At 37.0% G+C, this 26,107-nt stretch overlaps 1 protein-coding gene across 6 annotated transcripts in view; it reads left to right on the top strand.

The window, feature by feature from the left end:
* Positions 1–19,939, top strand: part of LOC123556829 (protein mono-ADP-ribosyltransferase PARP14-like) — a 41,684-nt gene extending 21,745 nt beyond the window's left edge. For all 6 annotated transcript variants that reach the window (XM_053543120.1, XM_053543123.1, XM_053543119.1 and 3 more), the window contains exons 8-12: positions 5,185–5,325; positions 7,279–7,509; positions 7,758–7,797; positions 9,698–10,396; positions 14,661–19,939. In XM_053543120.1, coding sequence (XP_053399095.1) covers positions 5,185–5,325; positions 7,279–7,509; positions 7,758–7,797; positions 9,698–10,396; positions 14,661–14,920 — 1,371 coding nt within the window. In that variant the 3' untranslated portion in view covers positions 14,921–19,939. The remainder of the gene's footprint in view (positions 1–5,184; positions 5,326–7,278; positions 7,510–7,757; positions 7,798–9,697; positions 10,397–14,660) is intronic.
* Positions 19,940–26,107: the final 6,168 nt, after the last annotated feature.

Genomic DNA, 26,107 nt, shown 5'->3' with positions numbered 1-26,107 from the left:
ATTATCTTAATGATCTCTAGGCCTGGATCGAAACTAGGTCATGTCTGGTAAAAAACTAGGTCATCAGGTCAAATCAAAGGAAAAGCTTGTAACAGCCTAGAGGCCCAATTTATGACCCTATCTTCATGAAACTAGGTCAGAATGTTTATCTTGATGGTTCCTAGGCCAAGTTTGAAACTGGGTCGTATGGGATCAGAAACTAGGTCACCCAATCAAATCAAAGTTAACACTTTTATTCATTTGATGTGCATGAAACTTGGTCAGAATGTTTGTCTGTATGAAATATCTTATGAATTTTTATCTGGGTCATGTGGGGTCAAAAACTAGGTCATCCAGTCAAATCAAAGAATAAGCTTGTTGACACCCTAGGGGGCACATTTTTGATTCTATCTTCAAAACTTTTGGTCATGGGGTTTGTTATCATGAAGTCTTGGACAAGTTTGTATCTGGGCCATGTGGGGTAAAAAAATAGGTCACTAGGTCAAATCTAAGAAAATGCTTGTTTCTCAAGATGCAACGTTTTTTGGTCCAATCTTACTGAATATTGGTCATAATATTTGTCTCCATGTAATCACTAGGTAAAACATGTTTACACTGTTATGGTGTGTTACACAGGTGAGCGCCTTAGGGCCATCTTGGCCCTCTTGTTGGAACATTGATGTCTAATTGTTTCAACATTTTGTAAAAAAATTTTCTTCTTAAAAAACCACAGACCGAATTACACTAAACTTCACAGGAATAATCCTTGGATGGCCCCCTTTCAAAAGTGTTCAAAGAATTGAATTCCATGCAGAACTCTGGTTGCCATGGCAACCGAAAAGGAAAAACTTTAAAAATCTTCTTGTCCAAAACTGCAAGGCATAGAACCTTGATATTTGGCATGTGATATTATCTAATGGTCCTCTATAAAGAGTGATAAAATTATGCACTTGGGGTGAAAAAAGGCCCCGCACCTGGGTGGGTCCCTAGTTTTACATAGACTTTTATAGGTGTATAGGAAAAATATTTGAAAATCTTCTTGAATGTCTGAAACAGCAGGACCTAGGCCATTGATATTTAGTATGAAGCATTGCCTTGTGTCCCTCTACTAAGATTGCTCAAAGTATTACCCTTGGGTGATAAGAGGCCCTGCCCCGGGGGGTCTCTAGTTTTACATATACTTACATAGGAAAAAACTATATATTGAAAAAAACTTCAAAAATCTTCTTGCCTGAAACTGCAAGGCATAGGCTTTTGATATTTGTTATGTTTCATTGCCTAGTGTTCTTCTACCAATTTTTTATGCCCCCGAAGGGAGGCATATAGTTTTTGAACTGTCTGTCAGTCTGTCAGTCTGTCCGCAATTTTAGTGTCTGGTCCATATCTTTGTCATGGATGGATGGATTTTCAAATAACTTGGCATGAATGTGTACCACAGTAAGACCACGTGTCGCGCGCAAGACCCAGGACCGTAGCTCAAAGGTCAAGGTCACACTTAGACATTAAAGGATAGTGCATTGATGGGCGTGTCCAGTCCATATCTTTGTCATCGATGGATGGATTTTCAAATAACTTGGCATGAATTTGTACCACAGTAAGACGACGTGTTGCGCGCAAGACCCAGGTCCGTAGCTCAAAGGTCAAGGTCACACTTAGACATTAAAGGATAGTGCATTGATGGGCGTGTCCAGTCCATATCTTTGTCATCGATGGATGGATTTTCAAATAACTTGGCATGAATGTGTACAACAGTAAGACGATGTGTCGCGCGCAAGACCCAGGTCTGTAGCCCAAAGGTCAAGGTCACACTTAGACGTTAAAAGATAGTGCATTGATGGGCGTGTCTGGTCCATATCTTTGTCATCCATGTATGGATTTTCAAATAACTTGGCAGGAATGTGTACCACAGTAAGACGACGTGTCGCACGCAAGACCCAGGTCCGTAGCTCCAAGGCCAAGGTCACCCTTAGACGTTAAAGGTCATTTTTCATGATACTGCATTGATGGGTGTGTCTGGTCCATATTTTTGTCATTCATGCATGGATTTTAAAATAACTATGCATGAATGTGTGACACAGTAAGACGACGTGTCGCGCGCAAGACCCAGTTCCGTAGGTCAAAGGTCCTAAACTCTAATATCGGCCATAACTATATATTCATTCAAAGTGCCATCGGGGGCATGTGTCATCCTATGGAGACAGCTCTTGTTTTAAATTATGCCCCTGCACTGGGGGTCCCAAGTTTAACATAGACTTAAAGCGGAAAAAAAAATCTTCTTGTCTGAAAGTCTAAGGCCTAGGTCTTTGATATTTGGTATGTAGCATTGCCTAGTGGATCTCTTACAAGATTGTTCAAATTATACCCCTGGGGTGAAAAGAGGACCCACCCTGGGTGTCACTTGTTATATCAGTTATATAGGGAAAATACTTCAAAAAATTATCAGATCATATTTCCTAGACTGTTTAGTTAAAGTTACCTGATGACCACAAGTGATAAGGGGTCACCGGACTGTGACCTTTACCTACTTGTTTTTTAAGATACAGCCTTTAAATTTGGATGACATGTACAGTTTTACACACCAATTTTAAAACAGACATTCAGTGACCATGAATATGACGTACTGACCTACTTTCTTAATATTTTAGCATCAGTTTTATATTTGAAACATGTAGGTCATATTACTCAGGTGAGCGATCCAGGGTATTATGACCCTCTTGTTTCAGTTAATAGAGCTTTTTTGTCAGCATCACAAAAAGTTTACATGCAAGCGTGTTTCTTATAAACTAGATGACCAAATTCTGTCAAACAACATATGTTTGTGTAAATAAAAGTTTGCATGTAAGTAAGTTTGTCAGAAACTACAAGACCAAATGCTGTCAAACTTGGAACATGTCCGTATGATCAGACTTGCTCGGTAGCATCACTGTAAGGTCCTGTCCTAAATTTGTTCAAATGGGGATACCTGGCCCCTATTAGGAGCACTTAAAGTTAAAAATATAGAAACATGTAAGGGATTTCTCCTTAGGCACTGGTAAATGGATCTTCATCAAACTTTGGTTGTAGCATAATAAATAATTTTACACAAATGGTCCTTGTTTGACCCTCAAGCAAGATTGTATGAATTATTCCAATTCGTCAAAAAACATGGCTGCCAGGGGGCATGGCCCCTTTATCCTATATGAATATACAGTTAGATATCATTAGCTCAATACTCCGGTTAGCACGTGTTTTAGTTAGTCCCGACCCTTATATATCTTAATGGTATTATTTATCATTACCTCGATATTTTGTTTAGCTTGATGGGATTTTTCAGTCCCATCAACTTACCTGTACTGTTTAACACCTAGTTTCGTTGATATCACAGCTCGTCAAAAAATTTCCGTGTTATTTGTAAGGTGTGAAAATCAAACTATTGTTGTCCGGCAATGTATCAGTTGTAATCAGGTTGGTTTTTGTGATTGCTTTGTTTGTTATTTAATCTTTAATCCAATTTAAATATTAACAAGTTTGCATTTAATTCTCAATAATTAGTCTAAAACAGCGTGCAAGCGGGCAATAACACTTAATAAGGACGAAATATTTTTCTGTTTGACAGAGTAAAAATCTACCATTTTTGATTGAGTAACAATATGCATATTTGTCTGACAAATTTTTGTTATCGAAACATTCAAAATGACGTATTTACGTGGTAGAATTATTTCTTTCCCCTTTCAAACCCTCTAAAAGAAGAATTGGATGTAATGACAATATACAGTAAAACACCGCTCGCTCGAGGTCGCAAGGGGATGAGCAAAATGCTCGAGTTATCCATGGTTTCGAGCGACCCAAACATTGACCATCATACAAAGAAAACTAAAGTGTCATCGGGACCGTTTGCAGAGTAAACGGTGATGCTTAATAATAACAAACTTGTGACATTTGCAAAAACAAACGTATTAATCTATTGATAGATGTCTCAATATGTAATTTGTAAATGATACATGTGAAGAAACAACTAAGACTTTTTTATTCATCAACAAGTGAATATCATAATTATCGTCTCAGTTTTATGAAAAGGCTATATTATTTCCTTCATTTGCAAGCAAACGACTGCTGATTAAAATACTAAGATCTCATAACTATCTTCTCGATCCCGCAGAAAAGATGCTTTAAGTAATCAGTAATTGATCGATATTTAATCAATAAAACTTTTCTTTAAGCTTTTATTAATAATTAATCTCATCATAAGATCCAATATACCAACAAACAAACATTTAAGATAGTCTTGGAATAGACTACGCAATTCTCACGGTGTGTGAAAATGTTTAATTAACCGATACAATCTGACAACCGAAGGTGTGAAACATTTTGACACCTCTGCTTGAGTTAGCCAGAAGCAACAAAGAGTAAATTAATACACAGGGACCAGGTGTCATGCTCGAGCGATCGAGTTATCGATGCTCGACCCAGCCATGGTAATATCACATAGAAAATAGAAGGAAATTGGCCGGGACCACATGAATTGCTCGAGCGAGCCCGGGTGCTCGAGTCATCGATGCTCGAGCGAGCGGTGTTTCACTGTAGACCTCTTACACAGATACAAAATGTAGTCCCAGATAGTCAATATCATTACGTCGAACTTCAGATACGTCGATGCATTTTTTGCAGTCCTTTGATTATCGAGGTAATGGTATTTGACTGTAGTTGAAACATAAAAAAAACATGTGAAACTGTTGGTCCAATTTTAAAATAATTTTACACAAATGGTCCTTATGTGACCTTCTACCAAGATTGTTCAAAGTATTTCGATTCTTCAAAAAACAGGGCTGCCAGGGGGCGTGGTCACTTTCCTCTGTAGTAGAAACCTTGAAAATACTCTTGTATAAAACTGTTAGCCTGATTTTAAAATAATTTCACAAAGATTGTCCTTATGTGGCCTTCTACAAATATTGTTCAGATTTTTCTGATTAGTCAAAAAACATGACCGCCAGGTAGCATGGTCATTTTTCGTCAACAATTACTTTAAACAACAACTCCAAAACTACTGAATATGTTTTGATGAAACTTTACACAAATGAACTATGGGTACGTGTACCATTACATTATACCGACACACTTGCTTTTACAACGGTGAGCGCTTTAGAGTCAGTGACCCTCTTGTTTATATTTCATCATTTTGTTACCTGTTTTTCTAAACAGGATTTTCTCATTTTTCATTTTATACAGGAGGAGTGTGATGAGTCCTATCCTAATGGTATCAGGGTGGGAGAGATAGCTGTCACAGGAGGGTATGGACTGAATAGCAGGAAAGTTTATCACGGAGCATTACCTAACTGGGATAGAAATAAATCTGCAAGTGCCAGAAAGGTACACTTAGTTGAAATAATTTAATATATGTACACTGCACAGTTATATCTAAATATCCTATGGAAAGTTATGATATATGAGCCACACCATGAGAAAACCGATGTGGTGCATTTGCCACCAGCATTGATCCAGACCAGTCTGCGCTACACTTAGTCTGGTCAGGATCCATGCTATTTGCTTTCAAAGCCTTTTACAATCAGAGAAACCGTTAGCAAACAGCATGGATCCAGACCAGACTGTGCAGATATGCAGGCTGGTCTGGATCGATGCTGGTTGCAAATGCACTACGTCAATTTTCTCATAAAGAAGCTCATGTGTACTGCCCGGTATATCCAAATATCCTGTAGAAATTATAAATGTAACACTGGAATTGTGCAGCGTGGCAGAGTTCTATAACATTTAATTTAAATCTTGCTGAAAATTGAATTATATAATGTAGACATGTTGCTATGAAACATAATCAAGATTCTTAAAATGGCTTGAAGTGTCTTTTCTGTCATTGAATTGACAAGAATCGGTAATTATAAATATTAGCAAAACCAGTACAAATATCCTGTATGTTATAAGTGTAGGTATTTCTCAATCTGTATGCTTGTCTATGCAAGACAGAAGCGTTTAATAGTATTGAAGGAAGATTTCAGAGTAAAATAGTGAGATAGAATAAAAGTATGATAGTGTTAGCTGTTAGGTGAAAACATTTAATGGATTTAAAACAGATAAAAACAATTGCATTGCGTTTCATGTGTCTCAATGACTTTTTAGTGAGCAGATCAGGTTGCATGACAGCAGAACCTGGAAGGCTATCTTGTAATACAGCTGTTTATCTCATTTCTTTGTCATCAGTCTCAGTTCTTTGTGATGTTCTTAGCTTTTTCTTATTTTGTGAATAACTTAAAATCAAAATGCAATATGTCAAGCCTGCCAGCTATTTTAAGAACTATGAGTTGCACACTACACTCCGCACAAAAATCCTTACCAGTAGAGGTAGGTCACAATACACCTCAAAATTGGATGTAACATTCATGTTGTTCTACAGAAAGTGGTCTTGATTTTCCCATACCACCAGTAACAAAAAAGTTACAATATAAGCTATTTATAGTAACAACAAAGGGAAGTAATTCTAGGTTCTTGCGCTTGACAATCTGTGTCATGATGGTGAACAATTGCGCCAAGTTACCAAATTCCTCTATGCATGAAAAAGAAATGCTCCAGACAAAGTCATTCTTGACCTTTGACCTCTGTGACCTTGACCTTAGACCTAGGGACCTGGTTCTTAGGCATGACACTCTGTCTTATAATGGTGAACATTCATGCCAAGTTACATTCCACCATGCATTAAGAAGAAATGCTCTGGGCAAACTTCAGTTTGACCTTTAACCTCCGACTGTGATATTGACCCTTGAGATAGGAACATGGGGTTTACACATGACACTCCTTCTCATTGAGGTTAACATTCATGCCAAAGATAAACAAGCATGTTAAAGTTAAGGTCCGGACAAATTGGACTCATGCACACACATACACCAAACTGCTAAAAGTGGTGACTAAGTCAATCTCACTGCAAGCGGGCTTAACAAAAATAGGTTCTACTTTTTAAAAAAAATCAACTTTTATTAATTTAAGTGAATTTGATATTGATAAGGATGAATTGTTTCATATTTTGGGAAAATGTCAGCCTGTAACGTTAAGATTCAAGTTACTAAGCATGCACTGCTTACCTCCCGTAAGATTCGTACATTTTCATTGGTTAGAAGATGGTCACATGGTGACCTCTTACATTTATCTTGAGGGTCAGTAGGTTTTCATGTCTGGTCAGGCTGAAAACAAATGGTCAAGAAAACAAACAGGTAGATATGTAACACCCCCAAATTAGCATACTGACCCCAAATATTTCTGCAAAGGGTCACTAATTAGTCCAACAGTTAGTAATATGCTGTGTTTTCTTCATTTCAGCCTCTGTGTAAATTTGTATCTAACTGTCTGAAACAGGCAGAAAGGGACAAGGTACAATCTATAGCCTTTCCTACATTGGGAACAGGTTCCCTCAACTACCCGGCAGATATCAGTGCACAGACAATGTTTGAATGTATTAAGAAACACCAGAACACGTGCTCAGACACGTGCATTTCAGATATAAGTATTGTTGTGTATGAGAAGGGAGATAAATGGAGAAAAATCAAGGCAGTAAGTTTAAATTAATCAGATAACACATAACTAGGTCATTTTAAAGAATGCATTCTGTTATTTGCAAAATGATTTACAAATAAATCGCATACATATGTAATTCCAAACATTTTACAATATATTGTCTATGTTTAAATGTTCTGTTTTTGGAAGTTATATAATACGTATATTACACTGGATTTAAAGTTACATATGAATGCATTATACATGAGTTCTCTTTAATTTTGTCATAAAAATTAAAATTTCAGGCTTTTGAACAAGAACTGAGTAAAGTTTTAGAATCAGATGGTAAGTTCTTATCTACATGTTTCTTGTTTCTTCACCAGATCTTACTAATATCTGTATCATAGTTACACAGTCATCATTATATGGTTTTAGCTCACTGGAACCAAAGGTTTTGGGAGAGCTGTTAACTAAAGCATAATTGTGTGGATGATCAGTTGCCCATCATCTGTTGCCCAGTGTCAACAATTTTACTTAAAACATCATCTCTGAAACTGCTAGTTAGAATTACACCAAACTTAATTGTTCTGTAGCTTTCTGGCATGGACCTGTCTCAAGTTTGCTCAAATGATTTTGTTTGACTCCCTCTTATGAACCACTAGATTAACTGGACCTGCTTCACTGCACTTGGGGGTTGCTAGAGCTAAATAACAAGTGAAAAACTATTTTCAATTTCTTCTTGTGCTTAGGGGTTGCTAGAGCTAAATAACAAGTGAAAAACTATTTTCAATTTCTACTTGCGAACCAATGGGCAGTTGTTCACCAAACTTGGTACTAAGTTCCCAGCATCGACCTGTATTTCTTTAGATGCTCCTACTTGATTAATCTAAGGGGTCACTAGAAAACACTAATTAAAAGAAACCTTAAATTTCTTATTGTCATTAACTACTTAATGGATGTTCACCAAACATATTTGTTTAAATGGTTCAGCTTGACTGCATTTAGCCAAAACAAAAAAAACTTAAAACAATTTCTTCTCATTAGCAGCTTGACAGATGTTTACTAAATGTGGTCTACAGCATCCTTTGAAGTTTTCTTATATTGTTTTAGCTTGACACCATGTAGGGACCACTTAGGTTGAAAATAGAAAAACAATATTCGCCTGATCCTCGTGCCCTGCTCGGCATATAATTTACCAAACTTGGTCTTAAGCATCCTCTCTTTAAGTTAAGTGAAAGTTAAGATATTGGATCCGTAATGACAATCTGTTATTTTCATGCAATTACATATTCTTTGTATGCCATCTTAATATTCTTAGGGCTGTACCAGACATTACTTTTAACAATAATTGGAGAATGTCCAAATCGCATACAAAGAATTTGTAAACAAACGGAAATTGCCATCACGAGGCCACGACCTTAAGTACTGTTAAAGATATATCTATGTTTTAGATGAGGCTAAGTTCTGTTAAAGCTGTATCTTTGTTTAAAATTAAAGGTTAAGTACTATTAAAGATGTATCAATGTTTTAGATTAAAGGTAAAGTAATTAAAGATATATCTGTGTTTTAGATGAGGTTAAGTGCTATTAACATATCTGTATTTTAGATGAGTTCAAGTATTATTAAAGATGTATCTGTGTAAAAGATTAAGTTAATTACAGTTAAAGGTATACCTATGTTTTAAATGTGGTTATTATAAAGTTCTGTAAAAAATGTATCGTGCTTTAGATGAGGTTAAGTATTATTCTAATTCGCTCGTAGACGTATAACCTCTTCTTCGTGTATAAGTAACGTTAATTTAAAAATACAATTTTTGTTGAGCCTGCTTGCGGTGAGCTCAATATAGTTGCCACTTTTGGTGTATATGCGTCCGTCCGATTTTGTCCGGACCATAACTTTGACATGCATGGACCAGTCTTGTTTACATTTGGCTTGAATGTTAACCTCAGTGAGAAGGTGTGTCATGCGTAAACCCCATATTCCTATCTCAAAGGTCAAGGTCACAGTTGGAGGTTAAAGGTCAAATTGAAGTTTGTCCGTAGCATTTCTTCTTCATGCATGGTGGGATTTTGATGTAACTTTGCATGAATTTTCACCATTATGAGACGGAGTGTCATGTGCAAGAACCAGGTCCCTAGGTCCAAGGTCAGGATCACACTTGACAGCTGGCGGGCTCAGCATTCTGCCCGTGGGCAAACTTGTACTTTACATTATTTCATAATTAAAAGATTTATGTATGTTTTAGATGAGGAGGAGGAGGAAGAGGGAAACAGTGCTATGTACAAACTTCTAGAGATGGCAGCCAAAAACTCCCTGGAACGTACCATCGCCCCACCGCACGGAACTAAAGACTGGTTCAAACATCATTACAGAACTAACCCAAGGTCACCGAACTACTGGACTGTGTACACTGATAATAAAACATTGAAAGATTGGCGCTTAGATTCCGACGATATAAAACCAAAAAGGATACCAGTGGACAGACAGACTTTTGAGGCAGTAAAAAAAGTTGCCTTGGCAACATGGCAAAGTCAGCATGTAGGTCAAGGTCGCGATGCTAAAGGTTTAAATAATCTAAACTATACAAATATACAAATAAAAAAAGTGGAAAGAATAGAAAACTGTGAACTGTTTGAAAAATACGCCCTTAAAAGACAAGAAATGTTTCATCAAGCTTCAAAACAGGGAGCATTTGCTCCCTTACAAAATGTGAAAGGTTCAAGCGGAAAAATAATGACCACTGATAATATACCTAAAGATTCAGCTCTTGCTAGAGACATACATCCAGAGATAAATGAGCACTATATGTTTCATGGAACTGTAGAATCTGTAGCAGATACAATTATAAAGCAGGGATTGGACTGCAGGTTGGGTGGAGCAGCGGCCATGTTTGGACAAGGTGTCTACGCAGCAGAGAGTTCAACTAAATCGGACCAGTATGCAGGTAGGCTGTAAATGATGATAATTACAAAGGCTCATGGTGAGCTTTTGTGTCTGCTCAATGTCCATTGTCCCTTGTGAGTCCATCAACATTTTCTAAAACAATCTCCTTGTTGAAAATCACTGGGAAGAATTACACCAAACTTAACAGGAATGGTCCTTGGGTGGCCCTGTTCCAAAATTGTTCAAAGAATTGAATTTCTTTAGAACTCTGGTTTGGTTGCCATGGTAACCAATAGGAAAAGCTTTAAAAATCTTCTTGTCAAAAAACGCAAGGCATAGAGCCTTGATATTATGCATGTGACATTATTTAATGGTCCTCTATGAAGGTTGTTCATATTGTGCCCCTGGAGTGAAAAGAGCCCTGCCCGGGAGGGTCCCAAGTTTTACATAGACTTTTATAGGAAAAAACTGAAAGTCTTCTTGCCTGAATCTGAAAGGTATAGGCTTTTGATATTTGTTATGTTTCATTGCCTTGTAGTCACTTACCAAAATTGTTCAAATTATGCCCCTGGGGTGAAAATAGGCCCTGCCTTGGGGGTCCCACATTTAACATAGACTTATATAGGGAAAAAAAATTCTGAAAGTTAAAGGCCTAGGCCTTTGATATTTGGTATGTAGCATTGCCTAGTGGATCTTTAACAAGTCAAATTATGCCATTGGGGTGAAAAGAGGCCCTGCCCTGGGGATCACTCGTTAATTGGTTATGTAGAAATAAAAATTTTACAGGGATGTTCCTTGGATGATCTTCTTTAAAAATTGTTCAAAGAATTGAATTCCATACAGAACTCTGGTTGACAAGGCAACCGGAAGGAAAAACTTTAAAATACCTTCTTTTCCAAAACTACGGGTCATATGGCTTTAATAATTTGTATGTATCATCATCTAGTGATGCTCTACCAAGATTGTTCACATTATCCCCCTGGGGTCAAATATGGCCCTGCCCTGGGGGTCATATGGTTTACATAGACTTATATATGGAAACCTACAATTTAAAATCCTCTTCTCCAAAACCACCAGTCCTAGGGCTTTGATATTTAGTATGTAGCATCATCTAGTGGTCCTGTGGGGGTCACATGGTTTAAATAGAATTGTACAGGGAAATGCCTTTTAAAAAAATTATCTTAGACCATAGGGCCCAGAGCTTTTATTAACCAGGTTTTCAATGAAAACCTGAGTTATTAGATTGGGGTATGTCGTTGGTCCGGCGGGCGGGGGCGTCAAACTGGTGTTTCCGGTCAATAACTTTTGTTTCGGTAAAGATATTTGAATAAAACTTGGTATGTATGTAGCTTATATCAAGACACAGACTGGGATTGATTTTGGGGTTTCTGGGGTCAAGGTCAAGGTCACTGTTACTTAAAATAGAAAAAGGGTTTCCGGTCAATAACTTAACTTAGGAATGAGCTATCATGATGAAACTTGGTGTATAGAAAACTTATATAAAGTTGTAGCTTGGGATTGATTTTGGGGTTTCTGGGATCAAGGTCAAGGTCATTGTTACTAAAAATAGGGTTAGGGTTAGGTTAGGGTTTAGGGTTAAGGTTGTGCTTTAAAGTGGTGCACTGTGATTCAGTATACTTTTTAAACAGGTTTTCGTGAAAACCTGAGTTATTAGATTGGGGTATGTCGTTGGCCGGGCGGGCGGATGGGCGGCGGCGTCAAACTGGTGTTTCCAGTCAGTAACTTTTGTTTCGGTAAAGATATTTGAATAAAACTTGGTTTGTATGTAGCTTATATCAAGACAAAGACTGGGATTGATTTTGGGGTTTCTGGGGTCAAGGTCAAGGTCACTGTTACTTAAAATAGAAAAAGGGTTTCCAGTCAATAACTTAACTTAGGAATGAGCTGTCATGATGAAACTTGGTGTATAGAAAACTTATATAAAGTTGTAGCTTGGGATTGATTTTGGGGTTTCTAGGATCAAGGTCAAGGTCATTGTTATTAAAAAATAGGGTTAGGGTTAGGGTTTAGGGTTAGGGTTGTGCTTTAAAGTGGTGCACTGTGATTCAGTATACTTTCTTATTTTTATGAAAAGTGTTGAAAACCTGGTTTCTTGGCTTTGCCGCGTTTCTTGTATTAAGTATGTGTTATGCTCTAGTGGTTCTCTACAAAGAATGTTTAAATCATGACCCTGGGGTCAGTATAGGCCGTGCGAAATAGGTCGTTTGTTTTACATAGACTTACTTGTTTTTGTGGGGTCAGTATAGGCCGTGCGAAAGTGGTCCTTTGTTTTACATAGACTTACTTGTTTTTGAAGCAGGGGCAAAGAAATTTAGACCACAAGCATAATATTTGATACAGATTTCAATATTCCTCTAGAATTTTCTTAATCATGACTTACTGACCTACTTTCTTGTTTTTGAAGGTACAGCGTAGAAATTTAGACCACATTTATAACTTTTGATAGTGATTTCAATACTCATCTTTAATACTCATAACCCTGAAATGCAAACCTACTTTCTTGTTTATGAAGCTACAGCAAAAGAGTTTGGACAACCAGTTTAATTTTTAAGCAGATTTCAGTAGTTACCTTGAATAATCTTTACCATGACCTACTCACCTAGTTTTTGTTAGTGAAACATGAGGAAAGAAATTTGTTTAAGCATGCAACTAAACTCAGGTGAGCAATATAGGGCCATTATGGCCCTCTTGTTTAAGATACAACCTTGAAATTTGGATGACATGTAAGTGACAAATAAGTCAAATAAAGAAGAAAGGTAAAAGAGGTGATATCATGTCTTTAGGGGCAAGGTACATCTCATTTGTCAATTGAATCATGCTGTTTGGGGATACATGAGCTTTTTAGCGCACCTGAACACAAAGTGCTCAAATGTGAGCTTTTGTGATCACCCTGTGTCTGTTGTCGTCTGTCTGTCTGTCTGTCCGTCAGTCGTCCGTCGTCAACAATTTGACTGTTAACACTCTAGAGGTCACAATTTTGGCACAATCTTAATAAAACTTGGTCAGAATGTTTCTCTCAATAAAATCTTGGATGAGTTCGATAGTGGGTCATCTGGGGTCAAATACTAGGTCACCAGGTCAAATCAAAGGAAAAGCTTGTTAACACTCTAGAGGTCACAATTTTGGCCCAATCTTAATGAAACTTGGTCAGAATGTTTCTCTCAATAAAATCTTGTATGGGTTCGATATTAGGTCATCTGGGATCAGAAACTAGATCACCAGGTCAAATCAAAGGAAAAGCTTGTTAATGCTCTAGAGGTCACAATTTTGGCCCAATCTTAATGAAGCTTGGTCAGAATGTTACACTTAATAAAATCTTGGACGAGTTTGATTTTGGGTCATCCAGGGTCAAAAACTAGGTCACCAGGTCAAATCAAAGGAAAAGCTTGTTAACACTCTAGAGGTCACAATTTTGGCCTAATCTTAATGAAACTTGGTCAGAATGTTACTCTCAATAAAGTCTTTGTTGAATTTGATACTGGGTCATCTGGGGTCAGAAACTAGGTCACCAGGTCAAATCAAAGGAAAAGCTTGTTAACACTGTAGAGGCCACATTTATGACTATATCTTCATGAAACTTAGAATGTTAATCTTGATGATCTCAAGGTCCAGTTTGAATCAGGGTCATGTAGAATCAAAAACTAGGTCACCAGGTCAAGTCAAAGGAAAAGCTAGTTTACACTGTAGAGGCCACATTTATGACCATATCTTAATGAAATTTGGTCAGAATGTAAATCTTGATGATCTATAGGCCAAGTTTAGATCTGGGTCAGGTGGGGTCAAAAACTAGGTCACTAGGTCAAATAAAAGGAAAGCTTGTTAACACGCTAGAGGCCACATTTATGACTATATCTTCATGAAACTTAGTCAGAATGTTAATCTTGATGATCATTAGGTCAAGTTCGAATCAGGGCCATGTCGAGTCAGAAACTAGGTCACCAGGTCAAACAAAGGAAAAGCTTATTAACACTTTAGAGGTCACATTTATGACCATATCTTAATGAAACTTGGTCAGAATGTTAATTTTGATGATCTTTAGGTCAGTAGGTCAGGTGAGCGATACAGGGCCTTCATGGCCCTCTTGTTTGAAAACCAGTCTACCATTGATATCTTATTCTTGTGGTACAACAGGCAGCACCATTGTCATTTCAAACCCAGTTCCCACCTTTGAAATTTTTAACCAACAGAAATAATTGTTTATGCCACTTAGATATTTTCATTGAGACATATCATCAACATATATATTTTTTGTTATGTTTTGCTTTTTATTTTCTCAAAGAAACTCTTTTATTTATATTTTTCAGATCCCATATCAAACAGAACAAGCAGTGAGAAGAAAATGTTTCTTATAAGGATGTGCCTTGGAAAAATGTATGTTGAAAAAAGTGCTAAAACATTTGCACGTGCTCCGTGCATGCATTGCTGTATGGACAAATGCTCGTGCAAAGATAATAGTTTCTTTGACTCTGTGGTAGGGGATGGTGGCTGGAACTTCAGAGAGTTTGTCGTGTATGATAGAACACAGGTGTATCCGGAATATCTCATCACGTATGTTAGGGTTTAATGGTAGTGTGCATGTTCTGGAATATCTCGTCACTTACGTTAGGGTTTAATGTCAGTGTGCATGTTCCGGAATATCTCGTCACTTACGTTAGGGTTTAATGTTAGTGTGCATGTTCCGGAATATCTCATCACTTACGTTAGGGTTTAATGTTAGTGTGCATGTTCCGGAATATCTCATCACTTACGTTAGGGTTTAATGTTAGTGTGCATGTTCTGGAATATCTCATCACTTATGTTAGGGTTTAATGTTACGTTATGTTATGTTTAGTAAACTAGATGTCATGGTTAAACATTGGAATAAAACCTGAGTCAAATATATGGAAACATAAACATGTCACAAGAGAATGGCAATGCATATGTTAACTGATAAGACTGGCATCAAAAGTATTATTTTTTAGCTCTTCTGATTTTTTGAAAAAAAATGATTAGTTATTGTCATAACTTGATTGGCGTCGGCGTTGCCTGGTTTTATGTTTAGGTCAGCTTTTCTCCTAAACTATCAAAGGTATTGCTTTGAAACTTGCAACACTTGTTCACCATCATATGCTGACTCTGTACAGCAAGAAACATAACTCTGTCCTGCTTTTTGCAAGAATTATGACCCCTTTTGGACTTAGAAAATATCAGATTTATTGGTTAAGTTTTATGTTTAGGTAAACTTTTCTCCTAAACTATCAAAGCTATTGCTTTGAAACTTGCAACAATTGTTCACCATCATAAGCTGACTCTGTACATCAAAAAACATAACTCCATCCTGCTTTTTGCAAGAATTATGGCCTTTTTTGGACTTAGAAAATCATGGGTAGGACAGTTTTTCTGTTATACAAAAAAAAATCAGATGAGCGTCAGCACCCGCAAGGCGGTGCTCTTGTTCTAAAGATTAAATAGGTGTGTCATTGTAAAATGATGTTTACACTTGAAATAATTCCAGATTATGCCATAAAATTGATACTGAAGCATTGTCTCAAACATACGTCAGTGCACAGACCTTTACATTTTACTTTTCTATTTGATTTATTGATGAAGTTTGTATATATTTTGTACTTTTAAGTGTGCGTGTTAATATATTTTTACAAAGTCTTTGCATTGTAACTGGTTTTAGATGAAATGCTTCATTAGTGCTGTATTTTATTGACTATTGTCAAGCAGTACAGGGTTAATGAACATGTATAGGCAACTTTATAAAACCTAAAATTTAAATGTAAAGTTCACTTTGTGTTTTTGCAAGTTATGTGGAGGAGGTGGGTTAGCATACCCAACCAAGCTATTTTTCTGTTTCTAAACTTTTACTTTAGAAATATTTCATATACCCTGTTCTGTAGCAGTGAAAATTTCAGTCTTTAATAAAAAGTAGTCCAACTAAACCTGCTTTGGTCATATGGTTACACTACACTTCGGTGTTTTTTATATGTTTTTAAACGTGTTTATTCACAAAGTAAACAAAAATACTGAAATAGTGCCATGTGAAGCAGCTCACATCAAAATGTACTTACATTTGAAATTAAATTCTTAAGGCAGTCTTCTTTCTGTCGACTTAAATCACCTCCAGGTGCAAAAAGCATTGTAATGTTTTATTTTTAAATTTTCATTTTCATAAAGTCACCATATGACCTGTAATTCTGTCATTGCAACGTTAAAGCCAACCAAAAAAGAAAAAAATCGTAAATTTCTCATCAACACTCACAATAGCTTATACATGATCAGTAGTGTGTTATAAGCCTGATATGAGCCGTGCCATGAGAAAACCAACATAGTGGGTATGCGACCAGCATGGATCCAGACCAGCCTGCGCATCCGCGCAGTCTGGTCAGGCTCCATGCTGTTCGCTTTTAAAGCCTATTGGAATTGGAGAAACTATTAGCGAACAGCATGGATCCTGACCAGACTGCGCGGATGCGCAGGCTGGTCTGGATCCATGCTGGTCGCATACCCACTATGTTGGTTTTCCCATGGCACGGCTCATATCATTATAGCAGCTTAGGCTGTAATATCAGTAACTGTGTTAAGGATTCATACTTAGATCTATGTATATTACCTGTTGCAAGAGAAAAAATCCATATCTCATGAAAACTAGAATTGAATGGCTATTTTAATCCTATCACATGTTTTAAATGAACATATTCACCTACAAGTCTGTTACCCAAAATGACCTGTTTATCGCTTTCAAAATCAAATTATTAGCATGGATCCTGACCAGACTGCCTGGAGATATATATTAAGTTCCAGAATTGTGTCTAATGTAATGGAATATTATATAGTCGACATGTTGTCGACATGTTTTCAACATAAATGTAACGTATATGTAATATATGATGTAAATCTGTACTGTTGAGAAAGTCTCACTTATGAGTTTATTATAGTGTTGAACACTAGGTAATTTTTACTTCACAGATGGATTTTAGTAGTTTTATGTTTAGCTCACCTGTGACAGTGAACACGATACAGACCACATTTTACAATCAACTTTACTCAAATTTGCACACAACTTGTATTGGCATAATATCTCGGTTCTTTTCGAAAACTGGCCAGATCCCATCATGGGTTCAAGATTTATGGAGTTTAAAGGGCAAAAATATGCTATTTTAGGCTTGTGAACACGATAGAAACCACATTTTGCAATCAACTTTAATCAACTTGTATGGGCATAATATGTCAGTTCCTTTTTAAAACTGGCCAGATCCCATCATGGGTTCCAGAGTTATGGCCCCTTAAATTGCCAAAATTTGCTATTTTGACTTGGTTTGATTTGACACAAACTTGCAAAATATCTTCTTAGATTCCATGATGAATTTGTCAGATCCAGTCATAGGTGCCGGAGTTGCAGCCTCTGATTGACCCCTAATAGAGGCCCCATTTATGACCAAATCTTCATGAAACTTGGTTAGAATGTTTATCTTGATGATTTCTAGGTCAAGTTTGAAACTGGGTCATATGGGGTCAAAAACTAGGTCACCCAGTCAAATCAAAGGAAAAGCGTCATAACACTCTTGTTCATTTGATGTGTATGAAAATTGGTCAGAATGTTTGTCTGTATGAAATATCGTATGAATTTTTATCTGGGTCATGTGGGGTCAAAAACTAGGTCACCAGGTCAAATCAAAGAATAAGCTTGTTTACACTCTAGGGGGCACATTCTTGATTCTATCTTAAATTTTGGTCAGAATGTTTGTTATCATGAAGTCTTGGACGATTTCAAATCTGGGTCACGTATGGTCAAAAACTAGGTCACTAGGTCAAATCAAAGAAAATGCTTGTTTACACTCTGGAGGTCACATTTTTGGTCCAATCTTAATGAAAATTGGTCAGAATATTTGTCTCCATGAAATCACTAGGCAAAACACGTTTACGCTGTTATGGTATGTTACACAGGTGAGCGACCTAAGGTCATCTTGGCCCTCTTGTTGCAAATATATATATTGTGTATTTAACAAATTTATGTGAATACACAGTTATGTCTACATGTTTAATGTTCCTATCTGCATATATATGTTTATTTTGTTTTCTCACAACCTTGTAAAATTTATACTTCTTCAATGAAATATACCCTAATATTTGGGTCAAACTTAACATATTTTTGTTTTGAACTGTTTCTTTAAGTTTGTCAAAGTAGCACAGTACTATCAGAAATTTATATATGCAACTGTTACACACCCCAGTCCTTATTATCTGCTGCTAAAGATGTTGGTCCCCCAGTAAGTACATCTGTCCATCCAAAATTGAAAATGCTTCTACACAAAGTAGATCACTATAGGGTGGTGGTACACACACTATCATTAGGATCACTTTAACTACCTCATATTGCCCTCTGATTGTTTTACAATCCATGAATACCCACATAAGAAAGTAATCCATAGAATGGATCTTCATGAAATTTAAAACAGACTTAGATCGCTGGAGGGTAGCGGTGCCTGCTCATTTTCCATTAGGATCTCCTCTTCAGTTGCTGCAATGTTATTGCCCGTTGTTTTAAAATCCATAGTTATATCTTTAAATTAAATCTTTTAAAAGTCCCCGCATTCACAAAACAACGCTTTTGGCGAGGATATAAATTCACTTAATGTCAATGTTGCAAGCTGAGACTAAGCCCTAAACCTGTGTTTATAGTTTGGTCTTTTTTTTTCCACATTTTATTGACTTTGAAGTTTGAATAAGTAATTAACCTTAAGCCTGCTGGCACTGGCGGCAAGAGATTCTGCTTTTGCAACCAGTGAAGCCCAATCATGGTCTGCACTGTTTGCTGTTCAGTCAGTAAATTTTCAGTGAACACCTCTTTGAATAATAAATGGTATTGCCCAAACTGAATGATGGACCAGCCTATTTTAGAAATTTAGCAGGCTAAGGGTTAATTTTGCATTATCATTGTGAGTTTGATTCTTACATGTATGTTCTCATTGACATTGTATCATTGTACCTCTGATTCATGTGGTGAAGTTGGTAGTTACTTGTGGAGTTTTACACAGACTCTAGGAACAATAGTTAGGTTAACTGCCCACCATTTCATAAACCCAGACAAACATTGTAATACAGAAACTGTTATGTCCAAGTGCAAAATGTACATATTACTGGACAAAGGATTGTTCTAGTTTGTCAGAAGTTGAATTTGACAATGGTCTACATGCTCCCTTACAAATGTAGTATGAACCACGCCATGAGAAAACCAACATAGTGCATTTGCAACTAGCATGGGTCCAGACCAGCCTGCACATCCGTGCAGTCTGGTCAGGATCATGCTGTTTGCTTTCAAAGCCTATTGCAATTAGAGAAACCGTTACCGATCAGCATGGATCCTGAATGACTGTGCGGATGTGCAGGTTGGTCTGGATCCATGCTGGTCGCAAATGCATTATGTTGGTTTTCTCATGGCGTGGCATCATATCACTTACAGCATTATAAAGTGTTTATCCTTACCATATGGATCATTACCTGAACAGTAACTTCAGTTGTTTCTGAATATGGAATGGTGATTATATGCTTATGTCTTCTTGTAAGATCTTTTCAATAAAACCGACTATACAAATCAAAGATTGCATTATTTTTTCAATATTATAGAATGTACTTAGAACAAAGTGCAGTCTTGCATAACCATTTGGACAAGCTTAATAAAGGTCTAGATACAAAGATGCTTCTGACCAAGTTGAGTATCAGTAGTTCAGGAGAAGAAGTTGTTTTAATGATTTCCAGTATGTGCAGGCAGGAGGAACCGTCTGCATGCGAGGATAGACCTGGCTTGTTGATGACTAAGTGATACATACTGAATTAAAGGGTTTAACCAACAAAGCATGTAAATTATGTGTACAAATAAGCCTTTAGGCACAGATGAGGAAACAACAATCCCCATATACATCTTAGTCTCGGATCGTCCTGCTGTAAAGTTGACTTTTATTTATGGGAGTGTAAATTTCATTGAAGAGCTTGCTGGATGAAACGCCCAAAACTTTTTATTTACAAAAAAGAACAAACAGTTAAAACAGTAATAACTTTTATGTCTAGCTTCTTTGGTGAAGTTATGTGATGTTAGGTTGGTCTGTAAATGTCCAATAATGGCACACCTCTCAATGGTGAAGAGAAAAGGAGGGGGCCTCCGCTGCAGAGTGCGGTTAAGGTTGCCAACTTCAAATCACTTGCCCCTCGCCGATATGTGTTTGAGCCTCATTGGGCGCACTGAAGTCTTCATATGAGGAAGCATTCCAGCTGGTTTACAGGTCAGTGTTTCTAGCTAGGTACCTGCTTGTGATGAAATAATGTGTGTGGTCTTCTGCTACCATCAAAGCTGATGATCTATAATTATGATCTGTAATTGTGTTGGTGTGACATTAAACTCAACAAAATAAATAAGTGATGAGAAAAGTTCCTTCCAGGATGACTGTGGTGATAAATCAAAATTTGTACACATCTTTGAACATTTTAGTGGATGTTGTTGAATTAGGAGCTCAGGGACTTTTCCCAATTTGTGCTCAGGAATTCCTACAAGGTGAATTAGTTTGTATTGTACTGTTTAGTTGACCTGTCAAAACATGTTTCTGGCTTTCATGTTAATCTTATATAGGTGTGAACAGAATATAATGAAAGCCGGGAACAAATTTTGACAGGTCAAATAAATTGTACAATAACGCATGAATACTGCTAAAAATTCTCTCTGTGAAAGGGTAATAGCTCCAGTCTCGTGATGAAACATGCTGGCAACACGCCCAGGGTCTCTTGAATAAGTCTCTTTGACATAATGTAGCCAGAAATAGCATTTCAGATAATGACGGTTTCTAAAGTGTTTAAATATCATAGAGAAGTTACAGGTAAAATCTGAAATATTTCCGAAGATCAAAAAAACTTGATGATAAATGAAACTAAAATTGCAATGTGTCCAAAAAAGACTTTCCAGATTTTAGTAGGAAAGAGCTCTGGGTGCCACTTGACTATTTCAGGCACCAATGGGTTATTGGCAAAGAACCAACCATCCATAAGCCAACTCAACAGATTCCTCACGTGAGTTTTCTTCTCAAGACAAATTTTGCAAGGTTTCGTGAATCTATATCAAATACTTTTTGAGCTAGGCACGTCACAAGGTGAAAATGTGCATTTTTGACTATTTCAGGGGCCATAACTCTTAAAATAGGGGGTGGAGCCAGACGAAAAATAGTAGGTGCTCAAGTTCATATCATGATAAAGACTCACGCAGGGTTTCATCAATTTATGTCAATTACTTTTTGAGCTAGGTGCGTCACAAACTTCGGACGAACAAGACCAAATCTATATGCTCTCATCACTCATGGGAACGTGGGGGGGGGGGGGGGGGGAGCACAAAAATCCTTCAATGTTATCAAGTTATGGAGTGGACATAAATTTTTACTTTACCTTACACAGTGACCTTCACCTTTAACCGACAAGCATAGATCATGTGTCTACCCACTGTCTCATTATGGGGAATATTTGTGTGTAGCACTAAGAAAATCTATCAATGCATATAAAAGTTATGGATAAACTCTATTACTCGACCTTCAGTAGTGACCTTATCCTTTGACCTACAAGCATATGTCATGTACATTCATAATCTATGTATTGCTGTCTATTTACATACCAAAGGGGGGGTCGCAGTTAGGTGTCTGCGCAAAATGTTTTTTGATTTTCTCTATATTTTATGACAATATACCTACATGTATTAAGTTTCATTCACAAGTGTTACTGTTATCAGTTTTGACTTACTTTTATAGAAATTCACATTTAAAGTGGGTGGGGTAATTTGACCTGTAACCAGCTAGGAACACAATCTCCACCGAGTTTTTAAAAATGGTTCAAACTTTTTACCTGGAACTTTCGTGATAAAATAACTATGCAATGGACATTTACACAACATGTTGCGTTTTAAATTGTCTTGAATACTTTTTTCAACACAGAGCCACAAAGTGGCCTAATCAAATTTACTGATTTTCAATGGACGAACTTCACCAAAAATCTAAAACACTTTTTATTAGTTGAGATATTTAGGTGTTATTTTCAGCAGATATTGTAAGCTAAATAAACATTAAAATGACAATATATCAGTACACTCTGATTAATATTGGAAGAGTGGTACACTATCAAACTAGAGAAAAGTGGGTGGGGTAAATAAACATGCGAAGCTAAACATTCGAAGCAACACAACTATAGGAATAATAATTTTGCAGTTCAAGAAATGGCCTCAGATTATCTACTACTATCTTAATTATGCCTCTATGAGCGGTAGGGGCATATAGATTTGGTCTTGTCCGTGCATGTGAGCGTCCGTCCGTCGCACGAAGTTCTTGACGCATCTAGCTCAAAAAGTATTTGATATAAATTGATGAAAAATTGCATGAGTTTTTATCGTGATATGTACTTGCTTACCTTCTATTTTTTGTCTGGCTCCGCCCCTTATTTCCAGAGTTATGGCCCCTGACATAGTCTAAAACACATATTTTCACCTTGTGACACGCCTAGCTCAAAAGTATTTGATATAGAATGTGTCTGTAGGACACATGGTGTGCCCTAACTTGTACATTTGTCAAAAATAAGGGGCAATAATTCAATGATTCATGTTTGCAGTTTTAAGGGGATATAGCCTCAACAAACATTTTATACAAATGATTCATCATTCTAGGCCATATACCTCTTGAACTATGAGCATCACAAACAAAACATCCACTATTTTGGCTATTTTAAGGGCAATAACTCTGTAATAAGCGCTAAGGTTCTCAAGAGGAATGCCAAGTGTGCAAGGTCACATCATAATCAAGACTCATGCAGTGCTTCATGAATTTACATCAAACTTTCTGAGCTAGGCACGTCATTAGGTAAAAATGTGCATTTTGAACCATTTCAGGGGCCATAAATCTGGAAATAGGAGCCAGACGACAAATAGGAGGTTCACAAGTTCATATCATGATAAAGACTCATGCATGGTTTCATCAATTTATATATAATACTTTCTGAGCTAGGCGCACAACAAGGTGAAAATGTGCATTTTTGACTATTTCAGGGGCCATAACTCTAGAAATAGGGGGCAGAGTCAGGCGAAAAATAGGAGATGCTCAAGTTCATATCACAATAATGATTCATGCAAGGTTTCACCAATTTATATGAAATACTTTTTGCGCTATCCACATCACAACGTGAAAATGTGCATTTTTGACTATTTCAGGGGCCAAAACTCTGGAAAAAGGGTGTAGAGACCATAGAAAAATAAAAGGTGCGCAAGTTCATATCACGGTTAAGATTCATGCAAGGTTTCATCAATCTATATCAAATACTTTCTGAGCTAGGCGTGTCACAAGGTGAAAATATGTGTTTTTGACTGTGTCAGGGGCCATAATTCTGGAAAGAAGGGGCGGAGCCAGACAAAAAATAAAAGGTAAGCAAGTACATATCACGATAAAAACTCGTGCAATTTTTCATCAATTTATATCAAATACTTTTTGAGCTAGGTGCATCAAAATCTTCGGGCGACGGATGGACGCTCAGACACACGGATGCACGGACAAGACAAAATCTATATGCCCCATACGGGCATAATTAAGATAGAAGTAGATAATCTGAGGCCATTTCTTGAACTGCAAAATTATTATTCCTATAGTTGTGTTGTTTCGAATGTTTAGCTTCGCATGTTTATTTACCCCACCCACTTTTCCCTAGTTTGAGAGTGTACCACTCTTCCAATATTAATCAGAGTGTACTGATATATTGTCATTTTAATGTTTATTTAGCTTACAATATCTGCTGAAAATAACACCTAAATATCTCAACTAATAAAAAATGTTTTAGATTTTTGGTGAAGTTCGTCCATTGAAAATCAGTAAATTTGATTAGGCCACTTTGTGGCTCTGTGTTGAAACAAGAGCACCGCCTTGCGGGTGCTGACGCTCATCTGATTTTTTTTGTATAATAGAAATATTGTCCTACCCATGATTTTCTAAGTCTAAAAAGGGCCATCATTCTTGCAAAAAGCAGGATGGAGTTATGTTTCTTGATGTACAGTGTCCACTTATGATGGTGAAAAACTGTTGCAAGTTTTAAAGCAATAGCTTTGATAGTTTATGAGAAAAGCTGACTTAAACATAATATTCAACCAAGAAAATGATTTTTCTAAGTCCAAAAGGGGCAATAATTTTTGCAAAAAGCAGGATGGAGTTATGTTGCTTGCTGTACAGGGTCAGCTTATGATGGTGAACAAGTATTGCAAGTTTCAAAGCAATAGCTTTGATAGTTTAAGAGAAAAAGTTTACCTAAACATAAAACTTAACCAAGAAATCTGATATTTTCTAAGTCCAAAAGGGGCCATAAATCTTGCAAAAAGCAGGATGGAGTTATGTTTCTTGCTGTACAGGGTCAGCCTATGATGGTGAACAAGTGTTGCAAGTTTTAAAGCAATAGCTTTGATAGTTTAGGATAAAAGCTGACCTAAACATAAAACTTAACCAAGAAAACTGATTTTCTAAGTCCAAAAGGGGCAATAATTCTTGCAAAAAGCAAGATGGAGTTATGTTTCTTGATGTACAGGGTCTGCTTATGATGGTGAACAAGTATTGCAAGTTTCAAAGCAATAGCTTTGATAGTTTAGGAGAAAAGTTGACCTAAACATAAAACTTAACCAAGAAATCTGATATTTTCTAAGTACAAAAGGGGCCATAAATCTTGCAAAAAGCAAGATGGAGTTATGTTTCTTGCTATACAGGGTCAGCTTATGATGGTGAACAAGTATTCCAAGTTTCAAAGCAATAGCTTTGATAGTTTAGGAGAAAAGCTACCTAAACATAAAACTTAACCAGGCAACGCCGACTTACGCCGACGCCGACGCCGACACCGACGCCGACGCCGACAACCGCTCAAGTGATGACAATAACTCATCATTTTTTTTCAAAAAATCAGATGAGCTAAAAAGTATTCAAGACAATTTAAAAGGCAACATGTTGTGTAAATGTCCATTGCATAGTTATTTTATCACGAAAGTTCCAGGTAAAAAGTTTGAACCATTTTTAAAAACGCGGCGGAGATTGTGTTCCTGGCTGGTTACAGGTCAAATTACCCCACCCACTTTAAATGTGAATTTCTATAAAAGTTAGTCAAACTGATAACAGTAACACTTGTGAATGAAACTTAATACATGTAGGTATATTGTCATAAAATATAGAGAAAATCATAAAACATTTTGCGCAGACACCTAACTGCGACCCCCCCCCCCCCCCCCCCCCCCCCTTCTATGAACCTACTTTGGATACTTTTTGAGTAACTGCAAGATCCAGATTTGCAGACAAATGGCATTCCTACAGACCCCTCGGGTGTTCAAACGCTAGGAGACTGCGAAAAATTCAGACAGGAGGGCTTGGTGCAATAACGAGTTTTTTTCACTTCAGGTTTTTTTGACCTAGTAATCACAGTGCCATATCATGCTGAAATCAAGATAACTCCCGGTTGTACTGGTAAGCCTACAGTTTGGTGACTAACAAATCTTTCCAGGGAGTAAAAACATCATACGCAGGCACAGAATTCTATAACCACAGTGACTGATCTTACCTACTAGCTTGATATGGCCTAAAGTTATGCTTTGCATATTGTCTCATTGTCGACAACATTTTTACAAAATGACACTACACATGTTAATGTAGAGTACTACTATTTTCACTGGATCCATTCAGAATAAATCTTTCAACACTACAAGTAACTTCTCTTACTTTCTTAGTGG

Source organism: Mercenaria mercenaria, chromosome 5 (assembly GCF_021730395.1).
Source record: "Mercenaria mercenaria strain notata chromosome 5, MADL_Memer_1, whole genome shotgun sequence".
NCBI lineage: Eukaryota > Metazoa > Mollusca > Bivalvia > Venerida > Veneridae > Mercenaria > Mercenaria mercenaria.
Note: the sequence above shows the minus strand (reverse complement) of the source record. Positions and strands in the feature narration are given on the sequence as shown.